Here is a 20,785-nt window from a genome sequence, read left to right as displayed (position 1 = left end):
ATTTATATTCATGTGCATATGCCTTCTTTTATATAATTACATTCAAATAAAGACTTTTCAACAGTAAAGTAGTCGGTCCAAAGTTGACACACAGTTCAGGGTGTAGGTTATCCAGTTTTGGTAGTAGATGTAAAAAACAACACGTTTGGTATTTAAATATCAATTTTATTCCATTTTAAAATACTTTTTTTTAAATTATATATAATATTTAGTTTAGGTTTCAATTTAATATCTCATTATTAAAAACTTAATAGTGAGTTGACGTGTCCTAATAAGGTGATGATGTTGAAAAATGTCATTTCAATAATTTTGTTATTGGAGGGAATAAAATTGAAAACTAAACTAAATATTTGTATGATTTTGAAAAAAAAATTAAAGTTTAGATACTAAAATAGAACAAAATTAATCATTCAAGTATTAAACATATAGTTTACCCAAGACAGAAAGAAAAACCGAAGTACAAAGAAATGAAAACAAAAAAAGTGCTTGGTATTGAAGGTAAAAGGTGTTGGTGACACTATTACGTAAAAGAAATAACATGTTTAGAAATTCATATTAATTTATTTAAAGATTTTATTATTTCCCCTTTAAGCATTTCTCTTTATTTTCAAAAATAAAATACAGATAAAAGTAACATTTTAAAATTTAAAATTATAATTTAGGATAACACGAGATTAATTTCTTGCATAGGCTTGCGGAGAAAATTGTTGAATGAAATCGTCAACCTTAATCTTTGAATAAAAGCTTGTGGTGTGGCATACTACATTTTTGTTATATCTTTTAAATAATATTACAATTTTAAATTATAACATTGCAAACAAAGAAAACTAAATTGAAAATATTAATAGTAAATTTATACAATATTATATTTAAATGAATTAAATAATAGATCAAATATCAATTATCATACTAGAAGAATACTCGAAATTTGAATCCGTCCATGTTACATTTGTTTCATGCTTAATGGTAAGGTTGTAAAATCAGGTAATCAGAAAGGTTTCAGTCGGATCTTGGCAGGTCGGGTAAAATCGAGTACATGTAAAGTCAAGTTGATTTGACACCAGATCCATATCGGGTTTAGGTCAGGTCATTTTCAGTTCGGATCGATGTCAATTCAGGTCAAAACAGTTCAGGTCCGAAGCAGATAAAGAACAGGTTAATTTAGATTCGGGTGGACTTCAGTCGGATCTCGTTCAGATCGGGTCACATCATTGACAGATAAAATTCAGGTCGGATGTTTTACCGGATACGGATTGAGTTCAAGTCGGGTCGTTTCTATTTTTGAATTAATTATTTTGTCATCTTTCGTGATTGTTGAATTGCAAGTTGTAATTGTATATGATTTCGAGTAAATTAAGACAAAAATAAATATTCATGAATCAATTTTGTAAAAAATATAAATTTAAGGACAAAATTGAAGAAATGTAAAATTAAAAATAAAATTTTAAAATATAAATTAAACAACACACATAGGTAAGGGACTAAATCGAAATAAATTTAAAATGCGAGGTTTAAATTAATATAAAAAATGACTAAATTAAACACATTTTAAAAGTTATGGGCTAGTTACAAAAATACAAATAACAACTAACAATGGGCCAAATGAAGATCTAAATATAAATTTAAGGACTAAATTGAATACATGTAAAAGTGAAAGACTTAAAATTGAAATAAATTAAAAAAACAAAAGGATTAAATTGAAATAAATGTAAAATGTGAATAAATAATAAAAATATAGTAAATTGAATTTATTTAAAAAATTGAAAAATATAATATATATATAATATAAGTTTATATATAAATTTTTATATAAACTATTTATATTATAACTATATAATTATTATAAGCTATATATAAATTATGTTTATATGAACTATATATATATAAAATATATGTATAAACTATAAAAAATATATAGTTTATAAACTATAATTTATATTAATATAATATATATATATATATATATATTATTCAAAGTGAGTGGTGGGATAAAACTTTTTAAAAGAAAGATTCTTTTGTGTGAAAAAATTTGATTTTATTTGGGAATTTAGAGGGAAATTGAAAAATTTTGAGAATATAGGGAAATTGAGAATTTAGAGGGAAATTGAGAAATTTAGAGATAATAGAAAATTTTGGGAAGTTAGAGCCAAGGATAGTGTCCAACAAGATTTTTAGTTTAATTAGGCTCATGCTCCTCTAGCAATAATTATTTTTCCACTTGTTTTTTATTTTTATTTCTTTCATTTTAGTCATGGTTTAATTGTAAATATCTTCTTGAATTTTTAATTCGATGCAATATAATCCTGTATACATTCTAATTACTTTTAATTTTATATATATGTACGTATGTATGTATGTATATAAACTATATATGTATAAACTATATAAAATATATAGTTTATAAATTATAATTTATATTAATATAGTATATATATGTATGTATAACTAATATAAGTAATCAATAGATTATATATATATATATTATAGAAACAATATGCATAAACTATATAAAATAATAAAATATATAGTTTATTAAAAAAAAACCTAAACCCTAAACCCTAAATACTAAACCATACACATTAAACCCTAAATCCTAAACCATGAACCATAATGTAAATGGACTAGCACTAATGCGTATATATTTGTAATAAAAGAGTGAGCTTATGTATTGAGCCTATGTAAACTAATGTAAATGGATAAACACTAATGCAAATGGACTTATTTTTTAGTTTTATTATTACTTATTCATAACAACAAAATAAATGGGCTATTAATGTGAATTAACCTAACATGCAACTAAAATATTAATTATGCAAATGAAATTAATATGACATGTACTACTATTTATGAACCATATAATATGCAATATGACATATTAATTATTTAACACCTAATTAATCATGTTTTATATAATTTACATTTAAATAATTTTATTAATTTTATTAAATAATTTTATATAATATGTATGTATAAACCATGTATATATATATAAAGTAAATTACTTATATAGTTTATTGAAACACTATGCATAAATTATATAAAGTAATAAAGTTTATAGTTTATAGAAATTCTAAACCCTAAATCATAAACTATACACCCTAAACTTTAAACCATAAACATTAAACCATAAACCATAAACTTTAATGTAAATGGACTAGCACTAATGCATATATATTTGTAATAAAAGAGTGGCTTTGTGTATTGGACCTATGTAACTAATGTAAATGGACAAGCACTATTGCAAATGGACTTGTTTTTGCGTTTTATTATTACTTATTCATAACAACAAAATAAATGAGTTATTAATGTGAATTAACCTAACATGCAACTAAAATACTAATTATGCAAATGAAATTAATATATATTTATAATAAAAGAGTGGGCTTATGTATTAGGCATATGTAAACTAATGTATTAATATATATAAACTCTAAACCTTAAATTTTAAATCTTAAACTATAAACCCTAAACCCTAATATAAATAGACTAGCACTAATGCATATATATTTGTAATAAAAGAGTGACCTTGTGTATTGGACCTATGTAACTAATGTAAATGGATAAGCACCGTTGCAAATAGACTTATTTTTTCGTTTTATTATTACTTATTCATAACAACAAAATAAATGAGTTATTAATGTGAATTAACCTAACATACAACTAAAATACTAATTATGCAAATGAAATTAATATATATTTGTAATAAAAGAGTAGGCTTATGTATTGGGTCTATGTAAACTAATGTATTAATATATATAAACTCTAAACCCTAAACTCTAAATCATAAACAATAAACCCTAAATCCTAATATAAATAGACCAGCACTAATGCATATATATTTGTAATAAAAGAGTGGGCTTATGTATTGAGTCTATGTAACTAATGTATTGTCAAAATTATTTATATTAATAATGTAAAACGTTAATATATATTACATAATAAATACTTTCATTATTAATATTATTTTTTCTTTATATAAATTAAACTATATAATTTATATAAATTAAACTATATTAATTTTCCTTTGAATTATTAATAATGTTTTATCTATTATACATTTAAATAATTTTATTAATTTTATTAAATAATTTATATAATAGGTCTATTTATTAATTTAATTATCATAATAAATATTTTATTATAACATTTAAAAAGTAATTATATTAATTTTGTAATTACATCATAAACTAAAAAACTCATAATTTTATTAAAATATTATAATTTCGTCCATGGTAATATATAAGTCAGGTAAATATCAGATAAGGTTAAAAAACAAGGCAGGTTGAAAACAGATCAGGTTAAAAACAGATCAGGTTGAAAACAGGTCGGGTAATACAAGTTATTTATCAGGTCAATCTCGGTTTCGGGTTCATATCAGTCGGATACAGGTCGAGTTCAGATCCACAATTTCCAGGTCCAATTCGGATTCAGGTAAACACCAGTTCCGACTCGAGTCGGTTTCGGATCGCTTCAGCGCATGTTAAAAACAATTTTGATTCGAGTCAGTTTCAGTCAGTTTTGCAAGTCGGGTCAACTTTTTACACCCTTACTTAATGGGAAATAAATGTCCCTTGTTTTCATATGTAATAGGATAAGGGAGAGGTAAGATAATAGGTTACCCCAACACTATAAAATGTCAATGCAATTCCAAAGCATGTCACTATTGTTGATAATGCTCAATCTACTAGTGTTGGATAATGCTCATTCAACTAGTATTAAATGGTAATAATGCTCAATCTACTAGTATTGGATAATGCTCATCAATTAGTATTGAATGTTAATAATGCTCAATCCACTAATATTGGAAATGATAATTTTGCCATCACTATTTAATCTATAAATAGTGGACAATTTCATTCATTTTGAAATATCCCAAGCAAACATTTACTTTGAATCACTCTTCTATTTTCAGTGTTGTTTGAGTTGAAAGAAGAGCAAAACCACTAAGTTCACTCCAGTTTTCGGGTGTACGAATTCTAGGAGAGCCGTATTAACCTTAAGGGAACGACTCGCCTACTGCAACGATTACACACATCGAGATGAATTCGTTTATAAGACAATAATTTTACCACAACACGATTTATCAATATGTTTCTTTTAAATTATTATTTATCTTTTCTGTAAGTACTAACAATATTATTTTGCGGCCCATATTTCCAACAACTAGCATTCCCAGGAGAAAATCAGTAGCCACACTTTGTTCTAAAAGATGAAGAGAGTGGTATTTCGGCAGCTTACCATCCGTTAAACCGGCTCTGTCGATCAACGGCAATCAGCATGGGAAAAGGATGGGCGATGGGTCTCTCTGCAATTTCCCATCACATAAATCCGGTTTCTTAATCTTTTCTTCACACCAAAACAACTGCTCTTTACTGATCCTTGCAATTCTGAGAACCCGGGATATAATTTTGATGTCAATGAGGCCAAACAACAACGGAACTTCGTCTGGTATCTGCGGCCAGGATTTCTTTTTCCACCCTTTCCTCTTTTACGCAATTCCTTCAGCTTCATCCCTTTCTGCAGATAGAAATGAAAACATTGTACAACATCATAGGTTATAATGAGTAAATCCAGATGGTCGGTCGTTTGAACAGCACCGTCCCCTTGACCGATGAGAGATGCATGTTCGAATTGCGCCAAATACGGTACCAGGCACAAAGAAGGAAAACGAGGGGTTGGAACAACATATTCCAATGCAATATAGCAGGTGAAAGACTAGTAAAGTGATGTTTGTAGACCAAGATCTTGCTTAAATTGGTCCCGGTATCAAGTTAATTTGAAATCCAAATTTTATCAGTTTAAAAAGCTTTTATTTGAGACTTTTGTTCTTCCATGGAAACAAGTAATGGAAAATCAATGCATTCTAGTAAGTATGTACCATAATCGGCCAACTTTTTCTTCAGTTTGTAGGCAGTTTTCATCATCTAAAATAATGTAGCTGATAGAAGAGAATGAACCAAACTAAACAATGTACTGCAATGTTACCGGATAGAGATACAATTCTTAATAAAACGGCAGTTCATCCATGCACACTGGAGCATCAAAGCAAATAAACTATTGATAATGAAGGGGCAGTAATTGAGCAGAGCAATTCTCATGGAACATAATCTTGTAGTATCCTATAAAGTTGAAACGGATCGTGTAGGATGAAATTACCATCTCTAATAAAGATTGAACTTGTTGAAGAGGGGGTAGCCATCAGATTCTGATTTCCAAACAAACTATGTTTTTTCTTGTCAATTTTTACAAACAGCTGGAATGCAAGGATTACACTCTCAATGATCTTGGTGATATCAGAGGCAAGGACCACATGATCTGATTTATCTTCCACCTTAGCCTTCTGATCCAAACCTGAAAAGTTTCGAAACATTACGCTTAAGTAAAAGAAAATAGAAACATCCTCAAATACAGTCCTTGTTTAGTTTGTAAACTGAAAAAGAATAGTCAGGCCACAAAAGTTTTAGTCAAGAAATCAAAGTTTCCTACTTTTGCTCGATGATCATCAAAGATTACCTTGTATACTTGGAATTTGAAGCAGTTTAGGCAAAACATGTCTAGCACGGGCATATATTTCAGCTCTAAGACCATCCTGAAAAGGTTCGTTTTCGATGAACCTTTGTATTAAGACTTGGAACTGTTGAAGGAGCTGAGCACTTTGGTTGTAACAAGTGGGACTATCGGGTTGGCACAAAACTATCTGGGTTTGTGTGTATTGACAATGAAGTGCCTCCCAAGTTAAGCAAATTTGAGCTACATATGCTATCTCAAGCTCCTGATACAGGTCATATGTTGGCTGCTGCAGTTACTCGGTTTCTACATCGGGTTCTTCAATCCTCTTCAATGAAAGGCGACTCGGAGGAGATGCAAGTTTCTTAGATGCAAATTTTGGTGAAAGATTTGTGGAGCCTGTAAGTCAACAGAATGACACGTCCACTCTAAGCAACAACATAAATAACAAACTTTTAAGTCCCAATGATCCTACAGATATTACTTAGTACTATTCGTCTTGAAGAAAAATATTTTTCAGAAAAAGGACACTGCCAGCAAATATTATTCCTCATTTATGCATCTACCTGTGCTGTATGATCTCATCGAGACATAAATATCTCCGATTTATGAACATAGATAAGCTTACAGCCTAAAGGCAAAGAAAAAAGTAGGAATATAATAAAATTAAAAAAAGGACGAAGCATGACAGCAATTAACCTTTCGATGCATCCCTACTCCCAACACTGAAGTGAACATCAAGAATCCAACATACTGAGTTTCAAGAAAACTCTTTTCAATCATAAGGACATAGAAATTGGCAACTAAGAATAAGGTTAAGGAACCTGATTGAGAGTCTAAGCAGGTAGCATTGCTCCATAATACAATACTCTAAATAGTTGCATACCTCACAAGTTGATTTTGTTTATTAATTCAGACAATATTGTTTCTCAAGTAACTTGATGGAGACTCGTATCACAAAAAGATGATGGTCACACATATGAAACCTGAATCATGCCTCATCACACAAAGACCTTATACATTTGGACCTCGTCAATTGTTTCGTTATGCTAGTGAAGTGCAGACAAAAGGCACTTGTAATTAAAAAATTTCAACCAATGAAGCAACAGTATGTTCGTGATGAATTAAAGGCACTAAGAGCTTGCTTCCTACGATATAAGATATGACAATGCAACAGAGAAAATGGAAATGTATACCAGCATTCTTGATCTGCTGCGCAATTATCCAATCAAAGAACAACATCCGCTCGCAATACTTTTCATAAACTGCATCAATCCCACCCCACCATTGTCTGCCTTCTGCTTCCACATCCCTCCACTCACTCGAGCTGGTCTCACCAGCCTCAGCTTCCTCTTGTTCTAAATACAACTCTTCTTCTTCCTCTGGAATTAAGACCATGAAACTGTTTCTTCTTAGTTCTTTCAATCTCCTCTGTACCTCATTTGTTATGAAATCATCATCATTATCATCCTCGACGTCGGCTGCAGCGGATTCGGCTTTGGATGATCCATTTAAATCAATGTCACCACCACACTTGACATTCTTTGGTTCTTCTGGTTGTGGCACATCATTTTCCTCCAAACCCTTTTCAGGGCCCGACTTGTAGAATTTCCTCAACTTATTGACTTTCAAGAAATCCATCTACTACACTTTTGTAGCTGCCAAATAAGCTTTTCAACTAGATTTGGTTGAACAAATGTCAGACCTTCAAGTCAAAATGTTATAGGTATATTAGCTAACTTAATCATCAATACTTAACAAACTGATAATCATGTAGGAATATTTACATTAAAAGTTTTCTTTCGTATATCAATTCACATAAATATTCGATGGATAATAGTAGGATTAAAATGTTGGATGAACGACAGTGGGATTCAACAATGACGACGGTAAACATTCGACAACAAGTAGGTAGTTATTCGATGACAACAACGGACGACAATAATGAGTTTTAGAAAATTAAAGTTTTTTTAAAATATTTTTTTAGAAAATTATAAATACATCACACGTCACATTTTAAGGGTTAACGATTTTTTTTATAAATGTGACGAAATTAACCTTAAAATGATATTAAAAAACCGTTAAACATTTATTTTGATAAAAAAAAACACTTTAAACACTAAAAGTGAAAAAAAATTAAGTATTTATTTTTTTAATTAAACTTTTAAAAAGAAAAATGATTTGTTAAAAAAACACAAAACACAATAAAGAAAACAGATTTATAGGCTTTAAATTTATTTTTTTTCGATTCCAAATATATATTTTAAATAAATTCTCAATATTTTAGCCGTTCTTGGGATTTCAATATTGTTGAATCAGCAAATTTTTAGTCATTGCCCAAGGATAGGGGAAGAATATTAAATCCTAAAATTCAAACTCAAACCTCTCGTATTACATCTAAAATTAAAATCCCAAAGGGGAAAAAAGAAGAAACTTTTTTCAATTTTATGGCATGTATTCTGAATTTTTGTAACACAATAACAAATATTACAAAACAATGGCAGCAACAGTAACGTAAAAGGCCCATACTCTTCTAAATGACAAATGCATATATATATATATATGTAGGTATTAAAAACGAGGAAGATGTGTGGATTACAATTTCAAAGCAGCAATTGCTTCAGGTTTGAAATCAACCCTTAAACTCATAACTCTCCTAACCTCAGCTGGGGTAAGTCTCCAGGTCATAGGTCCCGAGTTTTCTCCCCAGAAATCCAGAATCTCCGATGCCTTTTCCAAGTTGAGGATGGTTGCCATCTGTGTAAGCCGAGCAAATTTGTCTCTCACGGTTCTCTGAGTCATCCCTGAAAAATGGCTTACCAAAGCTCGGGTATCTCTGTCGAGCTGAAGGCCGCCAAGTTGACTAAACCGTTTCTGCATCATTATCACTTCCAGCCTCTTCACAATGAAATCAATCACCGAATGTACGAATGAATCGTAGTTGTTTGTAGTCATTAGGGGTTGGAGCCAAGCCACGTTTATTTCAACAGCATGAAGAAGCCTCTGTACCCATGGATCATTCACCTCGTTCTCAGCATATTCACTCTCTGATAGCTCATAGCTGATGGTTGCTACACTGTCTAGTACTGGACGGATTCGAGGTGTCACAGTAGCCACTAGTTGTTCCATTCCAGCATTCTGGGCTTGCTTGAAAGTGTTGCTCAAGTCAGCCAACTCGGACAAACAAGATTTTACCCTTTCCCTTTCAGCCGGTGCCGGAAAGACCTGAAGAGAATGAAAACGCATACACAATGCTGTACTTGGATGACAGGATAAATATAAAAAACAGTCACAAGCAACAAAAGGCAAGCGTAAATTACAATACAATGTATAGAATCTCTAGCTTAGCTAGCAATACAACCAAACTGCACACCTCTATTCCAACATTAAAGGACTGAGGATATAAAACATTTTTCACCAGCATGAATTCCTACTATGAAATATTTCTCATTTCTGGTGCAGGTGCCATTGCGCCTTTCAGTCAGCTAGAAGTAATAATTGGCACCACAAGCTCTCCCAAGAGAAACAATCTTGGAAAATTATCAAGTTCTTACTTGTATGATATTCAACATGATGACATACTCTAGTACTAATCTTCAGGAACTTTTGGATCCATGAGTGCCAACCATTTTGCTTCTTCTACAACACATAACTATAAAGTATATTATATAGCTGGAAATATTAGGGAAGAAAGTTCAGTTTTGAAGGCAATGCTGTCGGGGAACAAGGCGCACTCTAGGTGCTAGAACAATTGAATTGCCAGAAGTGCAAGGTGCCAAAAAAAAAAGTGCCCTCCAGGGTGAAGTAAGGCGCCATATGTATGTGCATATGCGTATGTGTATGTATATAAAATAAGCTTAAGATATATAATTATGTTAATGAACTCTAAGAATGGTCCAATTTATCTGCAAAATATGCAAAAAAAAAATTATTTTGCCAGTCAATATGATGCTTGGTTTCCTTTTGGTCCCATCTTAGCTGTTGAATACTAAAATTGAGAAGCAGAGAGTTTTATATCATCCAGTTTCTTACTAGTAAAAGCACTAGTGGGAAGATGAAAGGTACAAGTAAAAGCAATTAAAGGCAAAGCCAATGAAGCAGGATTTGTTTTTTTGGCTTCTATTGCCTTACAAAAAAGCATATTGTATATATCATTTTTTTATAAGAATTTCAAGCCTCGTTAAAAACCTCCTCCTTGATTAAAGGAGCTTGTAGAGAAGCTCCTTAATCAGCGGAAGGAGGAAAAGAGTGCCTTAAGATATTATTGAACAAAAGAAATTACATAAGATACAACCTACAAAACACCCCCATGAAAAACATAAAAACAGTAAACACCCATAAACCATCCACAGTAAACAACACTAAATCAGCCAATTCCTTCTTTAGCTAAGGCATCATCCTCTAAATTGGCTGTCCTATTACCATCTAACAACACCATGTAATACATCAAGCCTATGAACAATATCTTTAACCATAAAAGCATAAACATCATGACATAATTCCACCTCCTTAACCCAATCCACCGCCACCTTGCTGTCACTTTCAATAATCAAACGGTCCTTGAAGCTCTCTCGAAAATCAGCATAGAACAACAACCCCTTCTGAATAGCTTTTAATTCCATAAAGGTCGGAGGCCCCGGACCAGCAGTTTCCTTGAAAAAGCCTAAGGTCAACCCTGAGGAATCCTTTAAAACTCCTCTTATCCCACTCTTCTTCCAATCTCTAGTAGTAGCTGCGTCAACATTAAGTTTTACAAAACCTTTAGGAGGAGGGGACCAAGGAAAAACAGAAACAATCTGTTTGGAATTAAGAGAACACGAGTCCCCTAAGGAAGGATCTGAAATAAGAGAATCTTTAGGGATAGAAACCTCTTTGTGCTTTGCTAGGAACCAAGAAGCAAGCCTAAACCTTGATAAGAAGAAAAATTCAGCCATATCTAACTTCCCCCCTCAAACACAATTAGATTCCTTATTTTCCAAGTTGTCCAAATGACGATCCCTTGAATTAAAGACCAAAAAGGAGAGTTAGTCTTCAAAGCAGCCCAAGCAAGAAGAAAGCTTTTAGCATTAGCATGGAAAACAGTCTTTATCCTCCAGAAATTTAGAAATTTGTTCCACATAACCCAAACCACCGAACAAGAGAAAAACAAATGTGAGGAAGACTCATCCTCCAACTTGCAAAGAGGACATACCACGTCTTCAATACCTTGAATACCTCTTTTAACATGTTTTGTCTTAACAGCCAGCTTCCCTAAAACAACCTGCCACATAAAAGACTCCACTCTTGACGACAAGTCACCCCTCCAAATAATCTTCTTCCAAAAATGGACGTCCTCCGAACCCAAAGAATCGGATGAACATAACTTAATACCAGATTTTACAGTGTATACCCCATCCCCAGTACCTTTCCAAATCATCCCATCAGAAATCTCCATTGATAGTGAAATAGAGGAAATGACAGCCATCAAATTAGCCCACAGCTCTAATTCCCAGTCATTTAAATTCCTTTGAAATTGCACATCCCAAATCTAGCCCGAAGAGCTATATTCCCCAAATTCGAATAATTTACCCATTTTATTAGTGGAAATAGAAAACAATCTAGGGAAAATGAGCAAAAGAGGAGAATCCAAAACCCAATTGTCCTGCCAAAACCGAATTAATCTTCCATCTCCTACTCGAAAACTGCACAAACTTCTAAACTTGTAACCAAAAGTGTCCTCCACAAAGTGATTATTAATCAGATGTCTCCAAATCCAAGAGACTTTTTGAGGGATTTTACTGTCAAACAATAACAGTGAAGAATCCAGATTATATTTCGAGCAAATAAATGCCCTCCAAACAGACTCCCTTTCATTAGCAAACCTCCAAGACCATTTTTGAAGAAGTGCTCTATTCATGAAGTTTAGATTAAGAACACCTAAACCCCCTCAATCTTTGGTTTGCTCACATTCGGCTAAGAAACCCAATGAATTTTATTTTTACCATTTCCTCCTCCCCATAAGAAATTGGACATAATTGAGTTGAGAGTTTTAAGAACCGAAGCTGGTAACTTAAATAAAGATAAATAATAAGTAGGAAGCGAACATAGAACCGACTTGACCAATATCAATCTTCCTGGTAAAGAAAGTGAAGAAGTTTTCCACCCAGATAGTTTTCTGGTAAAATTATTAACTACTAAATTCCATAGAGCTGCAGAATTCCTAATAGCTCCCAAAGGAAGCCCTAGATAGTCAGAGGGAAAACTACCAACTGAACAACCGATAGTGTTAGCCCAATCCTGAACTTCCTCCTCATTCAAATTAACACCAAACAATTTACTTTTCTTCATGTTGAGCTGTAAACCTGAAATTACTTGAAACACACGAAGCACCCTCTTCACATTTAAAATCTACATTTTAGATGCACCACAAAATATAATGAGATCATCCGCAAACTGTAGATGAGATAAATTGAATGATCATTCATTTCTGCCAAGAACCAGCCTAGAAAACATCCCCTGATCAACAGCCTTTAAAATCAGCAAATTGAGAAATTCTCCAATAAAATTAAACAACAAAGGGGATAATGAACATCCCTGTCTAAGTCCCTTTGCCATTGGGATTTCCTTAGTTGGAACTCCATTAACTAAAACCGAAACAGAAGTTGTGGAAACACATTTTCTGATCCAACCTCTCCACTTGGGACCAAATCCCATTTTCTCCATCACTAGAAACAAAATATCCCAATCAACCGAATCATACGCTTTCTTGAAATCAACCTTGAAAACACAGCCTTTAAGTTCATTTTTCCTTCAAAAATCTACTCCTTCATTAGCAATTAATGAACAATCCAATATTTGTCTACCTTGGGTGAAAGCAAACTGAGTAGGACTAATTAAGTCTGAAACACAGCTCCTCAACCTCCTCGAAAGACACTTAGAGAAGATCTTATATAATCCACCAACTAAGCTAACAGGTCTATAATCATTAAGGTCACCACCGTTAGAAGTCTTAGGAATGAGAGTAATAAAGATATGATTAATGCCATGATCCCAATCTTTCCCCAATATTGATTCGAGCCTAGAGGGTTGGACTTCCTGAAAAGCTGCCGTTCTATGGCCAACTCCTAAGTATCCCAGAATTCAGCCTAACACTTACATGGAAATTCCCTAAGTTAAAAGTTATCAAAACATTAGCAAGTTGATGCGAACATAACATCATTATCCAACCCAACATTTGTAGCTAAATAATATAAATTTTAAATACAATGTAGAAGGAGCTAATAATGATCATTTACGAATTGATTTTAATAGTCCATTTCCTCTTTTCCTCCCCCTTTCCGAGTCCCTAAGAACCCTGCCTACAAATCGGAGCCTTCTTAAACTGTAATGTTTCTATGCATTAAGGAGAACCAACAATGTTTCACAACTCATAACACTAGAAAGAAATAAACCATGTACTTAAATAAGCAAACAAAAATCTTGGAAAATCAATAATATGTATGTAGCAGCTGGCCGAAACATAAGAAATTTGATGCATAAACGAATTAGAACAACAAAAAGCAACTATACAACTGACCTCCGCACACTGCTCTTCAATTTCGTGTTTTAATTTCAAGACATACTCACTGCTGAGATCTATATTATTGAGGGCCGTAGCTATCTCCGTCCCAGTCTTTTGAACACCAACACCACCCAAGAACAGCTTTGCCCCCAGATTCGGTTCTCTTAATTTCAGTTGCAAGGCTTCATAGTATTCATTATTCAGCAAGCTACTAGCACCACTTAGTACGGCAACAACAGAGCTAATATTCGAAGTAGAAATAGCCCTTCGCAAGCAGCTTTGCAAAACATAAAATACATCGTCCACCATTGAAGTAGTAAGGCTATCAGGTACAAGCTCATCAATTCCTATGGCTTTCCTCACATTTTCCACCATAAAGAACCCCTCTAAAATCACATAAAATCCAGTAATCTCTTGAGCAACCTTGCTAAAACTTCCATTACTAAAAGCTTTTTTAGCCCTTGGGGCTAAATCCGGATCCACAGTTGTCATTCCTTTGATCTTTGAAATCATATATTGTGTGTAATCTTCACCCAGTTGCATCAATGATAATATTTCCTCTAAATACAACTCAATCTCTCTTGGGTTTGGTCCTTCAGGCGCTCCAACGGTTAACAAATTCTTATTTTGAGAATTGATTTCAGACGATAATTTAGCCAATTTCCTAAATTCCATATATTTTTTCAAGATCAAAGAACCCCTTGAATCACATTCCTCTTGCAGCTCAAAAATTGCATACACCACTCCATCTTCTCCACAAAGACTCCTTAAAATATCATCATTTTCCTCAACAGCTAAAACTATATCTTTGAACAAATTAGTCAAACACCCAACAAAATTTACCTGGTTATTCTGATTTTGCCCATTACTTTGTTCCATCAACTCGACCAAATTCTCATACTCTAACCTTGATCTCATCCCGATCACTTTCTTCAAATACCCGACATAAATTTGCAACCCTTCTTCCTCAAGTCCCAAAGGCGAATAAAGCTTAATGAATAGCAGAATTGTAGTATGATCCCTTTGATCCACGGCTGCCATTAGTTTTTTCTTTACAATCGCCTCCAGCCGCTTCTTAGACGCCAATAACTGTTCCCTTTGGTCTGATCCGGAATCCTTAAACTTATTATCTATTTCCAGAAAAGTTCTCACGTAGTTCGTGGCAGATTCGTAATCCTCAGCGTCGAGAGCGCTTTTTACGCCGTCGATGCAATTCCCTCTCTCCACAATGGCATCAATACGATGGAGCGTGGAGTTGACGCTTGACTGAGCGAGGTCGAGCTCGCGGACCTTGCGGCTGACCTGGTCGGCGAGGTCGCAGGTGGAGGTGATGTTGGAGAGCATGTGGTCAGCTTCGGCCTTGACAATGTCTAGAACGTCTGCGGATCTTTGGAGGTTATTGAGGCTCTTGTCGAGATCGGTGCGCTGGGAGAGGAGGGTGTCGAGGTCGACATCGAGGGCGCGTTGGTAGGCGATGCACTCGTGGAGGAGGCGTGTCATGGTTCCGACGTCGGTGAGGGAGCGGACATAGTCGACGGCGTCGGGAGTCCCGAATTTGATGGAGGATGATGCGGAGGTGTCGTCCTGCTGCTCCGCCGCTTCCAGGGTTTTGGGGACGGAGCCGCGCGGCGTCGACAGCATTTCTATCTCTGTATCTCTTTCTAATTATTGAGAAGCAAATTTACGAGCAATGGGTGTTTCAGATTCAGATTTAGTTTTGGGAAGAAAATGAGATATTGTGCAGTGGTGCACATGGTTCATGGTCTCAAGCCATGCCTAAGTTGGGCCCGGTCCGATTAGCATTTGGAGTTGATTTTTATTTTCATTTGGCATAAAGACACTTGATGCCCCTATACTTTCAAAAATAGTTAATGTAGTATTCATATTACTTTTTTAACCTTCAAATAAAATAAAAAATTTACATGCAATCCTTTTATAGATTTTTTTTTGTTATTGATTGTTACGGTATTAATTTAGTAATTTATAGTATTTTTATGGTGATTCATAATATTAATGTAATAATTTATGATGTCAACGTGACAGTTCATAATAACTAACGGTATAAGAATAATAATATATACCGCTACTTTATTAATTAAATAAAGTTATTTAAAAATATATTATAGTATATCATATTAATACTATCATTAAATTTTTAACAATAAATTAAATTAAAATTTAAAATAAACTATAGTACAATCAGTAAACTTATCGTTTATAAAAAAAATACCCATTGATCTTTAAAATGGTATATATGGATAAAAAGCCGTCTAGTTCCTTCTATAAATATAGAAAGTGATAGATTGGCTTGTGTACATTTGATAGGTAGCGGTAGCGGTAGCAGCAGCAGCAATTCCTTTTATCTGTTTTAATGGCACTTTCCCTTTTTCAAACCACAATAAAGCTTACCCCAATCTTCAAACCCCGCCCTTCCTCGTTTCGTCTCCTTTACCTCCGACCCCAATCCAACCGACCCGACTTTCCCGACACCACCGATCTTTCCTCCGACGCCGACCCCCACACCGATCCGCTCCTTCAGAAACTCGAAGACGCCATCCACCGGATCATTGTCCGCCGTTCAGCACCCGATTGGCTTCCTTTCCTCCCCGGATCTTCTTACTGGGTCCCCCCACCCACCGCTCAATCTTATGGCCTTACCCAGCTCATTGAGAAGTTGGCCCCAGAGGATCCCATTTCCTCCTCCACCTCAACCACAGTCCGAGGTTGGCCCTCCTCCGACTATTTCATCAAAGGTAATTTCAATTTTCCAATTGCGTGTTAATTTTGGGCGAAAAATTACTCCGGCATTAGAATTCGAATTTAATGTACAATTCTTACTCAAAAAAAAGAAAAAAAGAATTTAATGTCCAATTCAACTTGGCGCTGTAAGAGGTAGATTTATTGGATTTTGTGTTTTTGACATAATTTTTCATGAATTCGGCATAGCTTATTAAGATTTCGCATTCGTGGTTGCATTGGAAATTTAGCGATTGAAAAATTGCGTTAACCGTGTAAAAGATAAGAATATGTTTGTGCTTGACAGAAAATAAAATTCGCGACATTTTTACTCTAAACTTTACCACTTGATTCTTGTATTTGTGTTCAAATGCAATGCCGAATGAAGCCTTAGACGTTCACAGCAAGTAACAGAGAACCTCTTTTATTTTGAACTTTTGAATTGCCGTTTGCTTCTCTATGTTTAACAATTGGATCTTACTGCCGACTTCATCTCCTCCTTTTCTTAGTTTACTGGTTCAAAAAATTGCTTCCTTAATCTCGGAGAGGGCGATCATTATTAGACATATACCGAGGAGATGCAATTGTGAGGCTGATACCTTAGCTAAACAGGGGATTGGCTGATCACTCATTATTGCCTTAGAGGTCATTCAGTAGGGTCTTGGTTTATTGTGGTTGTAGGGGATGTGGTAGTTTCGCTATTGTGTAGGGGCGGACTGGTCGTTTTAAATGTTCTGTAATTTTTATGGTGTTTAGTCTGTCTGCTGGTTGTTTTTTATGTACTGTGTTTCTTGAGCAATAAAATCCTAAGGCACTCTTTTCCTCCCTCCGCTGATTAAGGAACTTTCTCAAAAGTTCCATTAGTCAAGAAGGGGGTTTTTAATGAGGCCTGCAATTCATATAAAAAAAAATATGATGGGGATACAATCTCCCTTCAGATTGAGACTATGGAGACCTGTTTCCTTAGCATTTCTGATTGACAGAATATAATGTTCTTTTTTCCTCTCTCTTTTTTAGAAATAAGATTGTGTTGCGAGTTATGTTACTTGAATCTGCTGTCTGACATGGCTATGGTTAATATTTTTTGAAGTTTTTCCATATATTTGGAAGGTCTTAAAGGGACACAGGTCCGGATATCTGTCAGGAAAAGGGTTGAGTACTTTTGAAAAAATGGAGAATCGAAGCAACATTTAGTATAGGGATAGAAGAAGGAATTAAAGATGTTGAGATCTGACCTATTAGATATAACCTCTTAAAGGTAATAAGATAATTGTGCTAAGTTATTGTTACAATATCCTCAGTCCAAATATGTGTTGACAAAGGTTTCAGACTTAGGTGCTTCTAGGAAAATGAAGAGCTGGAGCAACATATAATACAGGCATAGAAGTAGGAATTAAAGATGTCGAGACTCGACCTATTAATTGTAATTGCATATACTAATCGAGCTAAGTTTCTGTTCCAATAAATAATGTTCTTTACAACACTGCAGGCGGAGCCCCACATCCAGCAGAGGTGGACATGGCTTCAAATACTTCAAAATCCGAGGATGAGGAAGGATGAAGCTTTCACTAATATGGGGTAAGCTATATTTTGCTTGCTGCTTAAAAATTCTGCACGTCTGATAAAAGTGTGGAGATTTTACTGCTTTTATGAAGTTTTTCTATTACCAATCATAGCTAATGAAATTTGCTGGCTCTAGAATTGTAGAAACAGTAGACCTGGAAAATTTGTGTATTCATGTGGAGCTAGTGTTTGAGTTTTGTATCATGTTGCGTTTTAGTCAACTTTTAACATGTTCTGTTCCTGTCTCGCATTGGCAGGTCTAGAAAGGGTGTAAGAACGCATTCCTGAGAAACCTCATATTTCAGTCAGACCGGAGGAATTGTACAGATGCAGTGTAGTCTAGTGGAGTATAAATAAATCGTTTCTAAAATTTCACAGCTCAAATGCATCTCATATCAAGTGTGTTGTACTTCATGTGATTTAGCTTCGTTATATTTCAATTTTTTTTCTAGTGTAAATAATCAAATCTTATGAATACTGATTGTAAAATTTTATCTTTATGATGTATCAGTGATCAATGTAAATTAAGTAGTTAATCCAAGTTTCTCGGCGACGAAAACAATGGACTTGTCATGGTGTTTAAAGAGGAAGCATGGAAATATTTGTAAATATGTTTTAGGTAAACTTTACGGATGGTCCCTTATGTGTTTTGTCTGTCTGATTTTGGTCACCGGTTTAAAAAAAAGTGTGGTTTTAGTCCATTACGTTGTCGATCCGTTCGATTTTAATCACTTGATCGTTAACTCTAGTTAACCTATTAACAGAAATTTGAGTGGACAATTAAAAAATCGCATGTTTTACCACGTGCCTTCCATTTTAAAATCCACAAATAAAAATAATATCATAAAAATCCATCTATATACCATAAAAGAAAATTCAATTCCTTCTACGAAATCAGTATTATAAAAAAAATCTTATTTTAATAGTTTAATGCGATTATGATATAATATCTACTCATGATCAACGTGTGTTGATTAAAGTGATAATTAGTTTGATATCACTTACACATATTTTAAGTTTGAAGCCTTATTTATTGAAAAAACCTTCGCTAAAAGATTTATTCACCAGAATAAATATACTAAAAGAATCAATTTCAGTGAATTATATATATAAAAGAATCATTTGTATGTCACTTTGAAATTAAAGTAGACCAACCTTATTTTGAATGAATTTAATCAGAGGATTAATTCCCTATGTTTTCAGTTACAATTTGTTAGGTAAAGATTGATGATCTCAATCACAATGATTTTTGCTTCGCTTTCTAGTTAAAACCTATCAGTTGTTGCGCTTTTCCAATAATATTCAATAATTGTTTTTTTAGTGAACTAAAAATATCAATAATTGGAATTTAAATCTCTAAATCTGTTTCTTCTTTTCTTTCGCTCCTAATGAATTCCTATTGCTATAAACAAATAATAAGTTTACATTTTTTATTTTTTAAAAAATTAAGATTTTAACAAATTCAAATCTTCAAACGATATTAATAAAACAATTATTTAGATTTAAATATTAAATGTAAATTATCATTATTACTATGTTCATCAGAATAATAATAACGAAGAAGATAAAATGCATTCTCATGTCACTCAATTATATATTTCTTAATAAACGAGTTTTTTTTAAAAAAGTTATAATTTAGTCATTTAATTAAAATATTGGTATAAACAGAAGTAATTGGTCATTAAATATAAAAAGTTTGAATTAAGACACAATTGATAGAATATATAAGTTTTGAAAATTAAAAATATTATTAGATCATGTTAAATTAATTTTTTAATAATGTTTTATTTAATTAATTAAATTATGATATTTTAGAAAACATTATTCAGTTTATTACTAAATATATAATCAATAATAATAAAAACAAAGAGGGTAAAATATGTGTTTAGTCCCCAACTATCACTTTTGTTTGGTTTTGGTCACTCAACTATTTTTTTCAAAAGCATACATAACGTTTAATTTTAGTTATCCATAATTAAAAAATTAAGGATGATGTTGACGTGTCACCATAAAATAATGTCACATCATCATTGAAAATCCATGTATGTGGTTTTATTAATTTTTTAAAAGTAAATGATCAAAATGAAACCAAAATGTGGTATTAGATATGATTTAAAAAAAGTTGGTGACTAAAACAGAATAAAAGTGATAATTGGGTACTAAACGTGTAGTTTACCCTAAAAAAATAATAATATAAGTAGCAGCAGCATTAACCAAATGGTGAATAAGATTTGCAGTAGTACTGTGTTAGGATTTATATGATATTCAGAGCGAAATGGAACAACCAACAACGAATTAAAATATATAATCTTTGTAGAATTTTTAAAGACAAGAGTGTGGGATTGCTGTTCCCTGTTCTTTTCTGTGGCTGTCTGTTTGTTTCTTTCCTTGCTCCAACCATAATGTCTCCAAATCTATTCATTTCCTCCTCAATTCTTC

At 33.1% G+C, this 20,785-nt stretch overlaps 3 protein-coding genes and 1 pseudogene across 3 annotated transcripts; 2 read left to right on the top strand and 2 right to left on the bottom strand.

The window, feature by feature from the left end:
- LOC120138762 overlaps positions 1-20,785 on the top strand; it is a 31,596-nt pseudogene that overhangs the window by 1,544 nt on the left and 9,267 nt on the right.
- Positions 5,171-8,186, bottom strand: LOC120138803. The gene is made up of 6 exons (XM_039154209.1): positions 7,704-8,186; positions 6,810-6,906; positions 6,514-6,779; positions 6,157-6,351; positions 5,879-5,924; positions 5,171-5,483 (listed from the first exon to the last, which is right to left on the bottom strand). The coding sequence occupies exons 1-6, from the start codon at positions 8,146-8,148 to the stop codon at positions 5,273-5,275; spliced, it is 1,260 nt and encodes a 419-aa protein (XP_039010140.1). The 5' UTR covers positions 8,149-8,186; the 3' UTR covers positions 5,171-5,272.
- On the bottom strand, positions 9,042-15,754 carry LOC120138759 (conserved oligomeric Golgi complex subunit 4-like). The gene is made up of 2 exons (XM_039154167.1): positions 14,063-15,754; positions 9,042-9,732 (listed from the first exon to the last, which is right to left on the bottom strand). The coding sequence occupies exons 1-2, from the start codon at positions 15,686-15,688 to the stop codon at positions 9,103-9,105; spliced, it is 2,256 nt and encodes a 751-aa protein (XP_039010098.1). The 5' UTR covers positions 15,689-15,754; the 3' UTR covers positions 9,042-9,102.
- On the top strand, positions 16,376-18,856 carry LOC120138763. Its single transcript, XM_039154170.1, has 3 exons — positions 16,376-16,800; positions 18,273-18,361; positions 18,604-18,856. The coding sequence occupies exons 1-2, from the start codon at positions 16,419-16,421 to the stop codon at positions 18,341-18,343; spliced, it is 453 nt and encodes a 150-aa protein (XP_039010101.1). The 5' UTR covers positions 16,376-16,418; the 3' UTR covers positions 18,344-18,361; positions 18,604-18,856.

Source organism: Hibiscus syriacus, unplaced genomic scaffold (assembly GCF_006381635.1).
Source record: "Hibiscus syriacus cultivar Baekdansim isolate YM2019G1 unplaced genomic scaffold, ASM638163v2 tig00110705_pilon, whole genome shotgun sequence".
NCBI classification, from domain to species: Eukaryota; Viridiplantae; Streptophyta; class Magnoliopsida; order Malvales; family Malvaceae; genus Hibiscus; species Hibiscus syriacus.
This window is presented reverse-complemented; position numbering and strand designations above follow the sequence as displayed.